The sequence below is a fragment of the Callionymus lyra genome, chromosome 15, assembly GCF_982586985.1.
Source record: "Callionymus lyra chromosome 15, fCalLyr1.hap1.1, whole genome shotgun sequence".
NCBI lineage: Eukaryota > Metazoa > Chordata > Actinopteri > Syngnathiformes > Callionymidae > Callionymus > Callionymus lyra.
In genome coordinates, this window is record NC_141832.1 from 307,527 (window position 1) to 326,161 (window position 18,635).

An 18,635-nucleotide genomic window follows, 5' to 3' on the forward strand; every position below is an offset into this window, starting at 1 on the left:
TTTCAATTATTCAATATTTGTTGTATTTTAATTTTAATTATTCAATATTTGTTATATTTTAATTTTAATTATTCAATATTTGTTATATTTCAATTATTCAATATTTGTTATATTTCAATTATTCAATATTTGTTGTATTTTAATTTTAATTATTCAATATTTGTTATATTTTAATTTCAATTATTCAATATTTGTTATATTTTAATTTTAATTATTCAATATTTGTTATATTTCAATTATTCAATATTTTTTGTATTTTAATTATTCAATATTTGTTATATTTTAATTTTAATTATTCAATATTTGTTATATTTCAATTATTCAATATTTGTTGTATTTTAATTTTAATTATTCAATATTTGTTATATTTTAATTTTAATTATTCAATATTTGTTATATTTTAATTTCAATTATTCAATATTTGTTATATTTTAATTTTAATTATTCAATATTTGTTATATTTCAATTATTCAATATTTGTTGTATTTTAATTTTAATTATTCAATATTTGTTATATTTTAATTTTAATTATTCAATATTTGTTATATTTTAATTATTCAATATTTGTTATATTTTAATTTCAATTATTCAATATAACTTATATTTTAATTCCAATTATTATTAAAAAAAGAAGCAATAATGATGTTTTTATTGCATTAAAATAGTGTCGATCATGTGAGTTCACACACGTTGTTGCTTCACATCTGATAAAACAGGAAGTAGACGTAGAACATCCTGTTATCGTCTGGTTCCACCAATCGTAGGCGAGAAGCTGCTGATGGTGAAGAGATTGACATCATGAAGCTGCAGAGGCGACGCTCACTCACAGACGCAGACAGAAGAATATTTTTATATTTTATATTTGAATTATTCAATATTTGTTATATTTTAATTTCAATTATTCAATATTTGTTATATTTTAATTATTCAATATTTGTTATATTTTAATTTCAATTATTCAATATTTGTTATATTTCAATTATTCAATATTTGTTATATTTCAATTATTCAATATTTGTTATATTTTAATTTCAATTATTCAATATTTGTTATATTTCAATTATTCAATATTTGTTGTATTTTAATTTTAATTATTCAATATTTGTTATATTTTCATTTTAATTATTCAATATTTGTTATATTTTTATTTTAATTATTCAATATTTGTTATATTTCAATTATTCAATATTTGTTATATTTCAATTATTCAATATTTGTTGTATTTTAATTTCAATTATTCAATATTTGTTATATTTCAATTATTCAATATTTGTTATATTTTAATTATTCAATATTTGTTATATTTTAATTTCAATTATTCAATATTTGTTATATTTCAATTATTCAATATTTGTTATATTTTAATTATTCAATATTTGTTATATTTTAATTTCAATTATTCAATATAACTTATATTTTAATTCCAATTATTATTAAAAAAAGAAGCAATAATGATGTTTTTATTGCATTAAAATAGTGTCGATCATGTGAGTTCACACACGTTGTTGCTTCACATCTGATAAAACAGGAAGTAGACGTAGAACATCCTGTTATCGTCTGGTTCCACCAATCGTAGGCGAGAAGCTGCTGATGGTGAAGAGATTGACATCATGAAGCTGCAGAGGCGACTCTCACTCACAGACGCAGACAGAAGAATATTTTTATATTTTATATTTGAATTATTCAATATTTGTTATATTTTAATTTCAATTATTCAATATTTGTTATATTTTAATTATTCAATATTTGTTATATTTTAATTTCAATTATTCAATATTTGTTATATTTCAATTATTCAATATTTGTTATATTTCAATTATTCAATATTTGTTATATTTTAATTTCAATTATTCAATATTTGTTATATTTCAATTATTCAATATTTGTTGTATTTTAATTTTAATTATTCAATATTTGTTATATTTTCATTTTAATTATTCAATATTTGTTATATTTTAATTATTCAATATTTGTTATATTTTAATTTCAATTATTCAATATAACTTATATTTTAATTCCAATTATTATTAAAAAAAGAAGCAATAATGATGTTTTTATTGCATTAAAATAGTGTCGATCATGTGAGTTCACACACGTTGTTGCTTCACATCTGATAAAACAGGAAGTAGACGTAGAACATCCTGTTATCGTCTGGTTCCACCAATCGTAGGCGAGAAGCTGCTGATGGTGAAGAGATTGACATCATGAAGCTGCAGAGGCGACTCTCACTCACAGACGCAGACATGGCTGCACTGATGCTGCTGCTGCTGACCTTCTTCTCCAACAACATCCTCGCTGAGATCCTCCAGATGGAAGGATGGTCTCATCGCTTCTTCCTGAACAAACCAGCTGATGGCGTCTGCTTGATCTCCAGATGGATCGGTGAGGAGAAGGAACTTCTGTGGAACTCTTCACATCATGTGAGTACAAGTGAGTGTGACTTCGATCGTGTCTGAACTGATGTGTTGAACGTTCTCCAGGTCACCATGAGTGAGGACTCCAGTCTGCAGAGAGAAGCTTCTTATGAAATATACCCTCTGAAGGTCTCAGACTCGGGTCAGTACCAAGAACTGTGCTGGACCCAGAACAACGTGACGCACGAGAAGAACTTCACTCTCCTGGTTTGTGACAAACGAAAGATGAGACATCAGGACTTGAGACCTTATGTTGGACAGACACTGGAGCTGAACTGTGAGGGTGTGGGACCAAACCAGAGGGTTCAGTGGGCTTTACATCAATATAACCACAGAACAAGAAATGATGAATTCACTTTAATCGATGATGAAACATCTTCAATGAACAAACTACAGCAAGTGAAGAACAAAACTTCTCTTCTGGTAACGATCGGTGTAAGTTCTGGTTCAGTCGTTTATTTCTGTCTGCAGAAGAACCATCAGAGCTGTGAAGGACTGGGAAAGGTTTATGTTTATATACAATATAATCACATTCTCAGGTCAGTGGGAGAGAGTCTGGAGCTGAACTGCTCTGACGTCACTGGAAACAAACCAAATGTGTGGGAGATTAGATCAGTGATGAAACATGAAGTGATTAACAACTACACTCTGATGTTTCCATCACTGACCTTGAACCACACAGGTTTATACAACTGTTATCACAGTGGTCAGTTTGATCATTACTACCTGTATGTGTGTCCTGAGTCTGACCCGCCTGCTGAGGTGTTCTTCACTGGAGGAGAGAACGTGACTCTAGCATGTGACTGGAAACAGACTGATAGGATCTCCTGGTTCATGAAGACAAACAGAACTGAAGGAAGAACATCACAAGTATATGAAGGACAAGAAGACAGAATCTCTCACTCCGACACGAGGCTGGTGATCACGAACATCTCTCTGGAACACAGAGGAGACTTCTGGTGTTTGGTTTGGAAAGACAGACGTTGTGTGTTCACATCTAAGACCCTTGTAGTGTTCGGAGAGCCAGAGGTTGATCACCATCTGGTGCGGTCTGTGATGCTCAGTGTCGTGATCTTCATGATGTGTGTTGTTGTTGTTGTTGTTGTTGTTGTTGTTGTGGTCCAGAGGAGCAGAGAGCAGCTCCCAGCACCTGTGGAGGAAGTGCAGATGTTGGAAGTGTCTCCAGCAGATGTTCAGCCAGAGACTCTCTGAGCGTCAACATGATCCACGAGTGTTTGGATGAATCTTTCTTTGTAATCATTGTGACTCTTGTTTGCTCTTCAGTGTCAATAAAGTGTAACCTTTGACCTCCAGTAAAAGACTCCAGTTGTCTTTGTGTAGAGATGAAGTCCATGAGTTGACGTCACATATTGTTCTTTTTCCTTCTTTCTGCTCCTCAGTCTGGTTCTGTTTCTCAATCATGTCTTTTTTCAAGGATGTTCTCCAGAAAACAAGGTGAAACATCTTCTCAATCTTCTCTGATGGCTTCACAGCTGCTTCAATGATGATGGATTCGACACGAGAACGTTTCTAAAAGTCTCTCATCGTAACATTTCTACTCTTGTAAATGCAAGGATTTTAAAGGCTTTTATTTTGTCACGTGTTGTTATTTTGAAAACCTTTGACAGGAAGTTGATCTCGTTTCGAGCGTCAACAGCAGAAAAGGTTTCGTTCACGAGCAGAAACTCTTGAGAACGAAGATGTTCCAGAGAATCCAGTGTCGACGCTTGATAAGGAGAACAAAGCAGTTCTTCAGTGTGTGTTTGTAACATCTTTATCTTTGTTGTTGTTTATTCTCTTCAAAATCAACTTCTGCTGAGTCAGGAAACATCGGAGAAAAGTTTGATAAGTTTGTTAAATCAGTGGCAAATAAAAACACTGCAGGAAGTAAATCAATGTCATCAGAATATTGTGTGATTGAATTTATTTAATATTTAATGCTTGTTATACTTTAATTAGAATAGAATAGAAAATGTTTATTCATCCAGAAGGAAACACTCTTACAGCGCAGTTGAAAAAAATAAAGGAAAAAAGAAATAATAAAAGAGATAATAAAAATAAAAAATATTATTAAATATAATAATAAAATAATACAATAAAACCATCTTAAAAATATACAAATTATTTACAATATTAGAAAGTTAACACTATTAACAAAATAAAATAAAATAAAATAAAATAAAATAAAATAAAATAAAATAAAATAAAATAAAATAAAATAAAATAAAATAAAATAAAATAAAATAAACACACGAGAAGAAAAACACTACGGATTAGCATCAGGATATTTCAAGAGTTAAAAGACAGCAGTTGAGATGAAGGACCTTCTATACGCTCCTACACTGGGGGCCTGAACCCCTGAAGGAGCTGCTCCTCCTCAGGTGCAGAGGAGTGTTGTCCCTGATGGAGGAGAGTCTGGAGAGTGTCCTCCTCTCTCCCACCTCCTCCACCTCCTCCTCTCTCCCACCTCCTCCACCTCCTCCTCTCTCCCACCTCCTCCTCTCTCCCACCTCCTCCACCTCCTCCTCTCTCCCACCTCCTCCTCTCTCCCACCTCCTCCACCTCCTCCTCTCTCCCACCTCCTCCTCTCTCCCACCTCCTCCACCTCCTCCTCTCTCCCACCTCCTCCTCTCTCCCACCTCCTCCACCTCCTCCTCTCTCCCACCTCCTCCACCTCCTCCTCTCTCCCACCTCCTCCACCTCCTCAACCTCCTCCACCTCCTCCACCTCCTCCACCTCCTCCACCTCCTCCACCTCCTCCTCTCTCCCACCTCCTCCACCTCCTCCACCTCCTCCAACTCCTCCTCTCTCCCACCTCCTCCACCTCCTCCACCTCCTCCTCTCTCCCACCTCCTCCACCTCCTCCACCTCCTCCACCTCCTCCTCTCTCCCACCTCCTCCACCTCCTCCACCTCCTCCTCTCTCCCACCTCCTCCACCTCCTCCTCTCTCCCACCTCCTCCACCTCCTCCTCTCTCCCACCTCCTCCACCTCCTCCTCTCTCCCACCTCCTCCACCTCCTCCACCTCCTCCACCTCCTCCACCTCCTCCTCTCTCCCACCTCCTCCACCTCCTCCTCTCTCCCACCTCCTCCACCTCCTCCTCTCTCCCACCTCCTCCACCTCCTCCTCTCTCCCACCTCCTCCACCTCCTCCACCTCCTCCACCTCCTCCTCTCTCCCACCTCCTCCACCTCCTCCTCTCTCCCACCTCCTCCACCTCCTCCACCTCCTCCACCTCCTCCTCCTCTCTCCCACCTCCTCCACCTCCTCCACCTACTCCTCTCTCCCACCTCCTCCTCTCTCCCACCTCCTCCACCTCCTTGTCTTACCGCTGTTTAAGCAAAGATGCTCTCACACCAGTCGACAAAGTCCTTTAGTCCAAATTATTCAATACTTGTTATATTTTTATTTCAATTATTCAATATTTGTTAAATTTTAATTATTCAATATTTGTTATATTTTAATTATTCAATATTTGTTATATTTTAATTATTCAATATTTGTTATATTTGAATTACTCAATATTTGTTATATTTTAATTATTCAATATTTGTTATATTTTAATTACTCAATATTTGTTATATTTCAATTATTCAATATTTGTTATATTTTAATTATTCAATATTTGTTATATATTTTTTTTAATTATTCAATATTTGTTATATTTTTTATTTCAATTATTCAATATTTGTTATATTTTTATTTTAATTATTCAATATTTGTTATATTTTTTATTTCAATTATTCAATATTTGTTATATTTTTTATTTCAATTATTCAATATTTGTTATATTTTTATTTCAATTATTCAATATTTGTTATATTTCAATTATTCAATATTTGTTATATTTCAATTATTCAATATTTGTTATATTTCAATTATATGTTTGTTTTATTTTTATTTTAATTATTCAATATTTGTTTTATTTTAATTTAATTTTTATTTATTTATGTTTATTTATATTTATTTATTTTTATTTGTATTTATTGATGTTTATTTATTTATGTTAATTTATGTTTATTTATATTTATTTGTGTTTATTTATGTTTATTTTTATTTATTGATGTTTATTTGTATTTATTTATGTTTATGTTTATTTATATTTATATTTATTTATGTTCATTTATGTTTTTCATGTTTATTTATGTTTATTTATGTTTATTTATGTTTATTTGGTGAAAAGAAAATTAATTTATTGTCATGAGTCAATTCCTGGATGCTCTACTTCATATTGGTGCTCCGCCCTCTAACGGCTTCGCTATTGGTTTGCCTCTGAGAAAGCTTACACCCCAGCTCGGGCTCTGAGGTCTGTGGATCAGAATCTACTGATGGTTCCACGCACACGACTCAGGACCAGAGGAGAGAAATCTTTTCAGGCTGTTGCTCCTAAGCTTTGGAACGATCTTCCTCTCTTTGCGCTTGATGATCTACTGGCTCCTTTAAGAAACATCTGTGTTTGATGATCTACTGACTCCTTTAAGAAACATCTGTGTTTGATGATCTACTGACTCCTTTAAGAAACATCTGTGTTTGATGATCTACTGACTCCTTTAAGAAACATCTGTGTTTGATGATCTACTGACTCCTTCAAGAAACATCTGTGTTTGATGATCTACTGACTCCTTTAAGAAACATCTGTGTTTGATGATCTACTGACTCCTTTAAGAAACATCTGTGTTTGATGATCTACTGACTCCTTTAAGAAACATCTGTGTTTGATGATCTACTGACTCCTTTAAGAAACATGTGTGTTTGATGATCTACTGGCTCCTTTAAGAAACATCTGTGTTTGATGATCTACTGACTCCTTTAAGAAACATCTGTGTTTGATGATCTACTGACTCCTTTAAGAAACATCTGTGTTTGATGATCTACTGACTCCTTTAAGAAACATCTGTGTTTGATGATCTACTGACTCCTTTAAGAAACATCTGTGTTTGATGATCTACTGACTCCTTTAAGAAACATGTGTGTTTGATGATCTACTGGCTCCTTTAAGAAACATCTGTGTTTGATGATCTACTGACTCCTTTAAGAAACATCTGTGTTTGATGATCTACTGACTCCTTTAAGAAACATCTGTGTTTGATGATCTACTGACTCCTTTAAGAAACATCTGTGTTTGATGATCTACTGACTCCTTCAAGAAACATCTGTGTTTGATGATCTACTGACTCCTTTAAGAAACATCTGTGTTTGATGATCTACTGACTCCTTCAAGAAACATCTGTGTTTGATGATCTACTGACTCCTTTAAGAAACATCTGTGTTTGATGATCTACTGACTCCTTCAAGAAACATCTGTGTTTGATGATCTACTGACTCCTTCAAGAAACATCTATGTTTGATGATCTACTGACTCCTTCAAGAAACATCTGTGTTTGATGATCTACTGACTCCTTTAAGAAACATCTGTGTTTGATGATCTACTGACTCCTTCAAGAAACATCTGTGTTTGAGGATCTACTGACTCCTTTAAGAAACATCTGTGTTTGATGATCTACTGACTCCTTTAAGAAACATGTGTGTTTGATGATCTACTGACTCCTTTAAGAAACATCTGTGTTTGATGATCTACTGACTCCTTTAAGAAACATCTGTGTTTGATGATCTACTGACTCCTTTAAGAAACATGTGTGTTTGATGATCTACTGACTCCTTTAAGAAACATGTGTGTTTGATGATCTACTGACTCCTTCAAGAAACATCTGTGTTTGATGATCTACTGACTCCTTTAAGAAACATCTGTGTTTGATGATCTACTGACTCCTTCAAGAAACATCTGTGTTTGATAATCTACTGACTCCTTCAAGAAACATCTGTGTTTGATGATCTACTGACTCCTTTAAGAAACATCTGTGTTTGATGATCTACTGACTCCTTTAAGAAACATCTGTGTTTGATGATCTACTGACTCCTTTAAGAAACATCTGTGTTTGATGATCTACTGACTCCTTTAAGAAACATGTGTGTTTGATGATCTACTGACTCCTTTAAGAAACATCTGTGTTTGATGATCTACTGACTCCTTTAAGAAACATGTGTGTTTGATGATCTACTGACTCCTTTAAGAAACATGTGTGTTTGATGATCTACTGACTCCTTTAAGAAACATGTGTGTTTAATGATCTACTGACTCCTTCAAGAAACATCTGTGTTTGATGATCTACTGACTCCTTTAAGAAACATCTGTGTTTGATGATCTACTGACTCCTTCAAGAAACATCTGTGTTTGATGATCTACTGACTCCTTCAAGAAACATCTGTGTTTGATGATCTACTGACTCCTTTAAGAAACATCTGTGTTTGATGATCTACTGACTCCTTTAAGAAACATCTGTGTTTGATGATCTACTGACTCCTTTAAGAAACATGTGTGTTTGATGATCTACTGACTCCTTTAAGAAACATCTGTGTTTGATGATCTACTGACTCCTTTAAGAAACATGTGTGTTTGATGATCTACTGACTCCTTTAAGAAACATGTGTGTTTGATGATCTACTGAGTCCTTCAAGAAACATCTGTGTTTGATGATCTACTGACTCCTTTAAGAAACATGTGTGTTTGATGATCTACTGACTCCTTTAAGAAACATCTGTGTTTGATGATCTACTGACTCCTTTAAGAAACATCTGTGTTTGATGATCTACTGACTCCTTCAAGAAACATCTGTGTTTGATGATCTACTGACTCCTTCAAGAAACATGTGTGTTTGATGATCTACTGACTCCTTCAAGAAACATCTGTGTTTGATGATCTACTGACTCCTTTAAGAAACATCTGTGTTTGATGATCTACTGACTCCTTCAAGAAACATCTGTGTTTGATGATCTACTGACTCCTTCAAGAAACATGTGTGTTTGATGATCTACTGACTCCTTCAAGAAACATCTGTGTTTGATGATCTACTGACTCCTTTAAGAAACATCTGTGTTTGATGATCTACTGACTCCTTTAAGAAACATCTGTGTTTGATGATCAACTGACTCCTTTAAGAAACATCTGTGTTTGATGATCTACTGACTCCTTCAAGAAACATCTGTGTTTGATGATCTACTGACTCCTTCAAGAAACATCTGTGTTTGATGATCTACTGACTCCTTCAAGAAACATCTGTGTTTGATGATCTACTGACTCCTTTAAGAAACATGTGTGTTTGATGATCTACTGACTCCTTTAAGAAACATCTGTGTTTGATGATCTACTGACTCCTTCAAGAAACATCTGTGTTTGATGATCTACTGACTCCTTTAAGAAACATCTGTGTTTGATGATCTACTGACTCCTTTAAGAAACATCTGTGTTTGATGATCTACTGACTCCTTTAAGAAACATCTGTGTTTGATGATCTACTGACTCCTTTTAAGAAACATCTGTGTTTGATGATCTACTGACTCCTTCAAGAAACATCTGTGTTTGATGATCTACTGACTCCTTCAAGAAACATCTGTGTTTGATGATCTACTGACTCCTTCAAGAAACATCTGTGTTTGATGATCTACTGACTCCTTTAAGAAACATCTGTGTTTGATGATCTACTGACTCCTTTAAGAAACATCTGTGTTTGATGATCTACTGACTCCTTTAAGAAACATGTGTGTTTGATGATCTACTGAGTCCTTCAAGAAACATCTGTGTTTGATGATCTACTGACTCCTTTAAGAAACATGTGTGTTTGATGATCTACTGACTCCTTTAAGAAACATCTGTGTTTGATGATCTACTGACTCCTTTAAGAAACATCTGTGTTTGATGATCTACTGACTCCTTCAAGAAACATCTGTGTTTGATGATCTACTGACTCCTTCAAGAAACATGTGTGTTTGATGATCTACTGACTCCTTCAAGAAACATCTGTGTTTGATGATCTACTGACTCCTTTAAGAAACATCTGTGTTTGATGATCTACTGACTCCTTCAAGAAACATCTGTGTTTGATGATCTACTGACTCCTTCAAGAAACATGTGTGTTTGATGATCTACTGACTCCTTCAAGAAACATCTGTGTTTGATGATCTACTGACTCCTTTAAGAAACATCTGTGTTTGATGATCTACTGACTCCTTTAAGAAACATCTGTGTTTGATGATCAACTGACTCCTTTAAGAAACATCTGTGTTTGATGATCTACTGACTCCTTCAAGAAACATCTGTGTTTGATGATCTACTGACTCCTTCAAGAAACATCTGTGTTTGATGATCTACTGACTCCTTCAAGAAACATCTGTGTTTGATGATCTACTGACTCCTTTAAGAAACATGTGTGTTTGATGATCTACTGACTCCTTTAAGAAACATCTGTGTTTGATGATCTACTGACTCCTTCAAGAAACATCTGTGTTTGATGATCTACTGACTCCTTTAAGAAACATCTGTGTTTGATGATCTACTGACTCCTTTAAGAAACATCTGTGTTTGATGATCTACTGACTCCTTTAAGAAACATCTGTGTTTGATGATCTACTGACTCCTTTTAAGAAACATCTGTGTTTGATGATCTACTGACTCCTTCAAGAAACATCTGTGTTTGATGATCTACTGACTCCTTCAAGAAACATCTGTGTTTGATGATCTACTGACTCCTTCAAGAAACATCTGTGTTTGATGATCTACTGACTCCTTTAAGAAACATCTGTGTTTGATGATCTACTGACTCCTTTAAGAAACATCTGTGTTTGATGATCTACTGACTCCTTCAAGAAACATCTGTGTTTGATGATCTACTGACTCCTTCAAGAAACATCTATGTTTGATGATCTACTGACTCCTTTAAGAAACATCTGTGTTTGATGATCTACTGACTCCTTTAAGAAACATCTGTCTTTGATGATCTACTGACTCCTTTAAGAAACATATGTGTTTGATGATCTACTGACTCCTTTAAGAAACATCTGTGTTTGATGATCTACTGACTCCTTTAAGAAACATCTGTGTTTGATGATCTACTGACTCCTTTAAGAAACATGTGTGTTTGATGATCTACTGACTCCTTTAAGAAACATCTGTGTTTGATGATCTACTGACTCCTTTAAGAAACATGTGTGTTTGATGATCTACTGACTCCTTTAAGAAACATGTGTGTTTGATGATCTACTGACTCCTTCAAGAAACATCTGTGTTTGATGATCTACTGACTCCTTTAAGAAACATCTGTGTTTGATGATCTACTGACTCCTTTAAGAAACATCTGTGTTTGATGATCTACTGACTCCTTCAAGAAACATCTGTGTTTGATGATCTACTGACTCCTTCAAGAAACATCTATGTTTGATGATCTACTGACTCCTTTAAGAAACATCTGTGTTTGATGATCTACTGACTCCTTTAAGAAACATCTGTCTTTGATGATCTACTGACTCCTTTAAGAAACATATGTGTTTGATGATCTACTGACTCCTTTAAGAAACATCTGTGTTTGATGATCTACTGACTCCTTTAAGAAACATCTGTGTTTGATGATCTACTGACTCCTTTAAGAAACATGTGTGTTTGATGATCTACTGACTCCTTTAAGAAACATCTGTGTTTGATGATCTACTGACTCCTTTAAGAAACATGTGTGTTTGATGATCTACTGACTCCTTTAAGAAACATGTGTGTTTGATGATCTACTGACTCCTTCAAGAAACATCTGTGTTTGATGATCTACTGACTCCTTCAAGAAACATCTGTGTTTGATGATCTACTGACTCCTTTAAGAAACATCTGTGTTTGATGATCTACTGACTCCTTCAAGAAACATCTGTGTTTGATGATCTACTGACTCCTTTAAGAAACATCTGTGTTTGATGATCTACTGACTCCTTCAAGAAACATCTGTGTTTGATGATCTACTGACTCCTTTAAGAAACATCTGTGTTTGATGATCTACTGACTCCTTCAAGAAACATCTGTGTTTGATGATCTACTGACTCCTTTAAGAAACATCTGTGTTTGATGATCTACTGACTCCTTCAAGAAACATCTGTGTTTGATGATCTACTGACTCCTTCAAGAAACATCTGTGTTTGATGATCTACTGACTCCTTCAAGAAACATCTGTGTTTGATGATCTACTGACTCCTTCAAGAAACATCTGTGTTTGATGATCTACTGACTCCTTCAAGAAACATCTGTGTTTGATGATCTACTGACTCCTTCAAGAAACATCTGTGTTTGATGATCTACTGACTCCTTTAAGAAACATCTGTGTTTGATGATCTACTGACTCCTTCAAGAAACATCTGTGTTTGATGATCTACTGACTCCTTCAAGAAACATCTGTGTTTGATGATCTACTGACTCCTTTAAGAAACATGTGTGTTTGATGATCTACTGACTCCTTCAAGAAACATCTGTGTTTGATGATCTACTGACTCCTTTAAGAAACATGTGTGTTTGATCATCTACTGACTCCTTTAAGAAACATCTGTGTTTGATGATCTACTGACTCCTTTAAGAAACATCTGTGTTTGATGATCTACTGACTCCTTCAAGAAACATCTGTGTTTGATGATCTACTGACTCCTTCAAGAAACATCTGTGTTTGATGATCTACTGACTCCTTCAAGAAACATCTGTGTTTGATGATCTACTGACTCCTTTAAGAAACATCTGTGTTTGATGATCTACTGACTCCTTCAAGAAACATCTGTGTTTGATGATCTACTGACTCCTTTAAGAAACATCTGTGTTTGATGATCTACTGACTCCTTCAAGAAACATCTGTGTTTGATGATCTACTGACTCCTTCAAGAAACATCTGTGTTTGATGATCTACTGACTCCTTTAAGAAACATCTGTGTTTGATCTACTGACTCCTTCAAGAAACATCTGTGTTTGATGATCTACTGACTCCTTCAAGAAACATCTGTGTTTGATGTTCTACTGACTCCTTCAAGAAACATCTGTGTTTGATGATCTACTGACTCCTTCAAGAAACATCTGTGTTTGATGATCTACTGACTCCTTCAAGAAACATCTGTGTTTGATGATCTACTGACTCCTTCAAGAAACATCTGTGTTTGATGATCTACTGACTCCTTTAAGAAACATGTGTGTTTGATGATCTACTGACTCCTTTAAGAAACATCTGTGTTTGATGATCTACTGACTCCTTCAAGAAACATCTGTGTTTGATGATCTACTGACTCCTTCAAGAAACATCTGTGTTTGATGATCTACTGACTCCTTTAAGAAACATGTGTGTTTGATGATCTACTGACTCCTTTAAGAAACATCTGTGTTTGATGATCTACTGACTCCTTTAAGAAACATGTGTGTTTGATGATCTACTGACTCCTTTAAGAAACATCTGTGTTTGATGATCTACTGACTCCTTCAAGAAACATCTGTGTTTGATGATCTACTGACTCCTTCAAGAAACATCTGTGTTTGATGATCTACTGACTCCTTTAAGAAACATCTGTGTTTGATGATCTACTGACTCCTTCAAGAAACATCTGTGTTTGATGATCTACTGACTCCTTTAAGAAACATCTGTGTTTGATGATCTACTGACTCCTTCAAGAAACATCTGTGTTTGATGATCTACTGACTCCTTCAAGAAACATCTGTGTTTGATGATCTACTGACTCCTTTAAGAAACATGTGTGTTTGATGATCTACTGACTCCTTTAAGAAACATCTGTGTTTGATGATCTACTGACTCCTTTAAGAAACATGTGTGTTTGATGATCTACTGACTCCTTTAAGAAACATCTGTGTTTGATGATCTACTGACTCCTTCAAGAAACATCTGTGTTTGATGATCTACTGACTCCTTCAAGAAACATCTGTGTTTGATGATCTACTGACTCCTTTAAGAAACATCTGTGTTTGATGATCTACTGACTCCTTTAAGAAACATCTGTGTTTGATGATCTACTGACTCCTTCAAGAAACATCTGTGTTTGATGATCTACTGACTCCTTCAAGAAACATCTATGTTTGATGATCTACTGACTCCTTTAAGAAACATCTGTGTTTGATGATCTACTGACTCCTTTAAGAAACATCTGTCTTTGATGATCTACTGACTCCTTTAAGAAACATCTGTGTTTGATGATCTACTGACTCCTTTAAGAAACATCTGTCTTTGATGATCTACTGACTCCTTTAAGAAACATATGTGTTTGATGATCTACTGACTCCTTTAAGAAACATCTGTGTTTGATGATCTACTGACTCCTTTAAGAAACATCTGTGTTTGATGATCTACTGACTCCTTTAAGAAACATGTGTGTTTGATGATCTACTGACTCCTTTAAGAAACATGTGTGTTTGATGATCTACTGACTCCTTCAAGAAACATCTGTGTTTGATGATCTACTGACTCCTTCAAGAAACATCTGTGTTTGATGATCTACTGACTCCTTTAAGAAACATCTGTGTTTGATGATCTACTGACTCCTTCAAGAAACATCTGTGTTTGATGATCTACTGACTCCTTTAAGAAACATCTGTGTTTGATGATCTACTGACTCCTTCAAGAAACATCTGTGTTTGATGATCTACTGACTCCTTCAAGAAACATCTGTGTTTGATGATCTACTGACTCCTTTAAGAAACATCTGTGTTTGATGATCTACTGACTCCTTCAAGAAACATCTGTGTTTGATGATCTACTGACTCCTTCAAGAAACATCTGTGTTTGATGATCTACTGACTCCTTCAAGAAACATCTGTGTTTGATGATCTACTGACTCCTTCAAGAAACATCTGTGTTTGATGATCTACTGACTCCTTCAAGAAACATCTGTGTTTGATGATCTACTGACTCCTTCAAGAAACATCTGTGTTTGATGATCTACTGACTCCTTTAAGAAACATCTGTGTTTGATGATCTACTGACTCCTTCAAGAAACATCTGTGTTTGATGATCTACTGACTCCTTCAAGAAACATCTGTGTTTGATGATCTACTGACTCCTTTAAGAAACATGTGTGTTTGATGATCTACTGACTCCTTCAAGAAACATCTGTGTTTGATGATCTACTGACTCCTTTAAGAAACATGTGTGTTTGATGATCTACTGACTCCTTTAAGAAACATCTGTGTTTGATGATCTACTGACTCCTTCAAGAAACATCTGTGTTTGATCATCTACTGACTCCTTTAAGAAACATCTGTGTTTGATGATCTACTGACTCCTTCAAGAAACATCTGTGTTTGATCATCTACTGACTCCTTTAAGAAACATCTGTGTTTGATGATCTACTGACTCCTTTAAGAAACATCTGTGTTTGATGATCTACTGACTCCTTCAAGAAACATCTGTGTTTGATGATCTACTGACTCCTTCAAGAAACATCTGTGTTTGATGATCTACTGACTCCTTCAAGAAACATCTGTGTTTGATGATCTACTGACTCCTTTAAGAAACATCTGTGTTTGATGATCTACTGACTCCTTCAAGAAACATCTGTGTTTGATGATCTACTGACTCCTTTAAGAAACATCTGTGTTTGATGATCTACTGACTCCTTCAAGAAACATCTGTGTTTGATGATCTACTGACTCCTTCAAGAAACATCTGTGTTTGATGATCTACTGACTCCTTTAAGAAACATCTGTGTTTGATCTACTGACTCCTTCAAGAAACATCTGTGTTTGATGATCTACTGACTCCTTCAAGAAACATCTGTGTTTGATGTTCTACTGACTCCTTCAAGAAACATCTGTGTTTGATGATCTACTGACTCCTTCAAGAAACATCTGTGTTTGATGATCTACTGACTCCTTCAAGAAACATCTGTGTTTGATGATCTACTGACTCCTTCAAGAAACATCTGTGTTTGATGATCTACTGACTCCTTTAAGAAACATGTGTGTTTGATGATCTACTGACTCCTTTAAGAAACATCTGTGTTTGATGATCTACTGACTCCTTCAAGAAACATCTGTGTTTGATGATCTACTGACTCCTTCAAGAAACATCTGTGTTTGATGATCTACTGACTCCTTTAAGAAACATGTGTGTTTGATGATCTACTGACTCCTTTAAGAAACATCTGTGTTTGATGATCTACTGACTCCTTTAAGAAACATGTGTGTTTGATGATCTACTGACTCCTTTAAGAAACATCTGTGTTTGATGATCTACTGACTCCTTCAAGAAACATCTGTGTTTGATGATCTACTGACTCCTTCAAGAAACATCTGTGTTTGATGATCTACTGACTCCTTTAAGAAACATCTGTGTTTGATGATCTACTGACTCCTTCAAGAAACATCTGTGTTTGATGATCTACTGACTCCTTTAAGAAACATCTGTGTTTGATGATCTACTGACTCCTTCAAGAAACATCTGTGTTTGATGATCTACTGACTCCTTTAAGAAACATCTGTGTTTGATGATCTACTGACTCCTTCAAGAAACATCTGTGTTTGATGATCTACTGACTCCTTCAAGAAACATCTGTGTTTGATGATCTACTGACTCCTTTAAGAAACATCTGTGTTTGATGATCTACTGACTCCTTCAAGAAACATCTGTGTTTGATGATCTACTGACTCCTTCAAGAAACATCTGTGTTTGATGATCTACTGACTCCTTCAAGAAACATCTGTGTTTGATGATCTACTGACTCCTTCAAGAAACATCTGTGTTTGATGATCTACTGACTCCTTTAAGAAACATCTTAAGACGTTTCTATTTGTTCAGGCTTTTCCTTGAATTTCTGGAACTCCTGTGTTGTTCTCAGTTTTATCTTGATCTTTAAAGTATGTACTTTATTGAATATTGTTTTGACTGTTTAAGCGCTTTGTGACCCTGGTCTCGAAAAGCGCTATACAAATAAATATTACTTACTTACTTACTTAATGAACTCTCCACTCAGCTGGTTCAGTCCACTTCCTATAAAGGCAGGAAACACTCGCCGCACTTCCTCCTTTACAACTCAGAAGCTCCTGACAGTGGAATGGATGATGAATGTATATAGAAGCGAACAAATGTGTGCATGAAGCTCTAAGACTCCCTGAAGAGACACATGTCTGCTTCTCGACCAATCACACGCTGATTGTGTGACCTGTCGACCCACGCCGCCTCAGAGGTCATGATCAAAGCAGGTCAACCATGTTGTTCAAGAGAAACAAACAACATGGCCGTCCAGTGGCTCGCTGCGTGGAGTCGACCATGAGGTGTGCGAGAGCGACCAGGTAAGTATCTCTTGCAGACTCATGGTCCTCCTGCACTCGACGGGTTCACCTGAGGTGTTAGTGCGCATGTGTTTCTGTGAGTGTGACGTATTCACAGGCGTCACTAGAAGCTTTCGCCGCTAATGCTAAGCTAACATGCTAATGCTAAGCTAACATGCTAATGCTAAGCTAACATGCGTTCATAGACGGCGAGAGTTTCCTCTCAGAACACAGTTCGAAGGAGGTGTTAAACCCCTTCGTCCGGGTCGTGCCGAGACTGTAATGACGCAGTCTGTCCACACGGATGAAGGACAGGCTCAGCCATGTGTTTCCAGGTGAGCAGAGGTCCACGGGACCGGCTTCAGTGTTTACTTCCGGGTCGACCAGCGCTCGTGCCCGACAGAGCTGGACCGCTGAGGTGAGGGAACTGGTCCGGACATGTCTGTTGACCAGAGGTTGTTCCTCACAGTGCTGTCAACAAGCACCGTGGAGGACGTCACGTGTGGCGGCGCAAAAGACAAAACGCCATGGAACTGTTGACCTGTTGACCTCCTGACCTGTTGACCTCCTCTTGGACACATTTCCACCCCAACACACCACAGCATAGAACACTGACCACCACAGACTGGTAGAACATGCAGAGGATCTTCCTGCAGATGTTAATGATGGAAGCCTCCTCAGAAAGTACTTCTACTCTGAACTTTCTTATATACATGGTCTGTGTTGCAGGTCTGTTTACTGTCCAGACACACATGAGGTACTTATAGTTGAGAACTATCTCCACCTCGTCGCCTCTGATGGACACTGTTTGTCCTGAACCTCCTGAAGTCCAAGACCAGCTCCTTGGTCTTTGAGGTGTTCAAGAGGTTCCTCTCACTCCAGTCCAAAGTCACGTATCAGACTCTGTACTCGTCTTCGCTGTTGTCCCTGATGCATCCAACAATGATGCATCCAACAATGATTCATCCAACAATGATTCATCCAACAATGATGCATCCAACAATGATTCATCCAACAATGATTCATCCAACAATGATTCATCCAACAATGATTCATCCAACAATGATTCATCCAACAATGATTCATCCAACAATGATTCATCC

At 36.1% G+C, this 18,635-nt stretch overlaps 1 protein-coding gene across 1 annotated transcript; it reads left to right on the top strand.

Annotated features, from left to right (window-relative positions):
- Positions 1-2,209: 2,209 nt before the first annotated feature.
- On the top strand, positions 2,210-3,727 carry LOC148064304 (uncharacterized). The gene is made up of 2 exons (XM_087809537.1): positions 2,210-2,420; positions 2,481-3,727. Exons 1-2 carry the CDS (start codon positions 2,244-2,246, stop codon positions 3,624-3,626), a joined length of 1,323 nt encoding a protein of 440 aa, XP_087665663.1. The 5' UTR covers positions 2,210-2,243; the 3' UTR covers positions 3,627-3,727.
- The last annotated feature ends 14,908 nt before the right edge of the window (positions 3,728-18,635 follow it).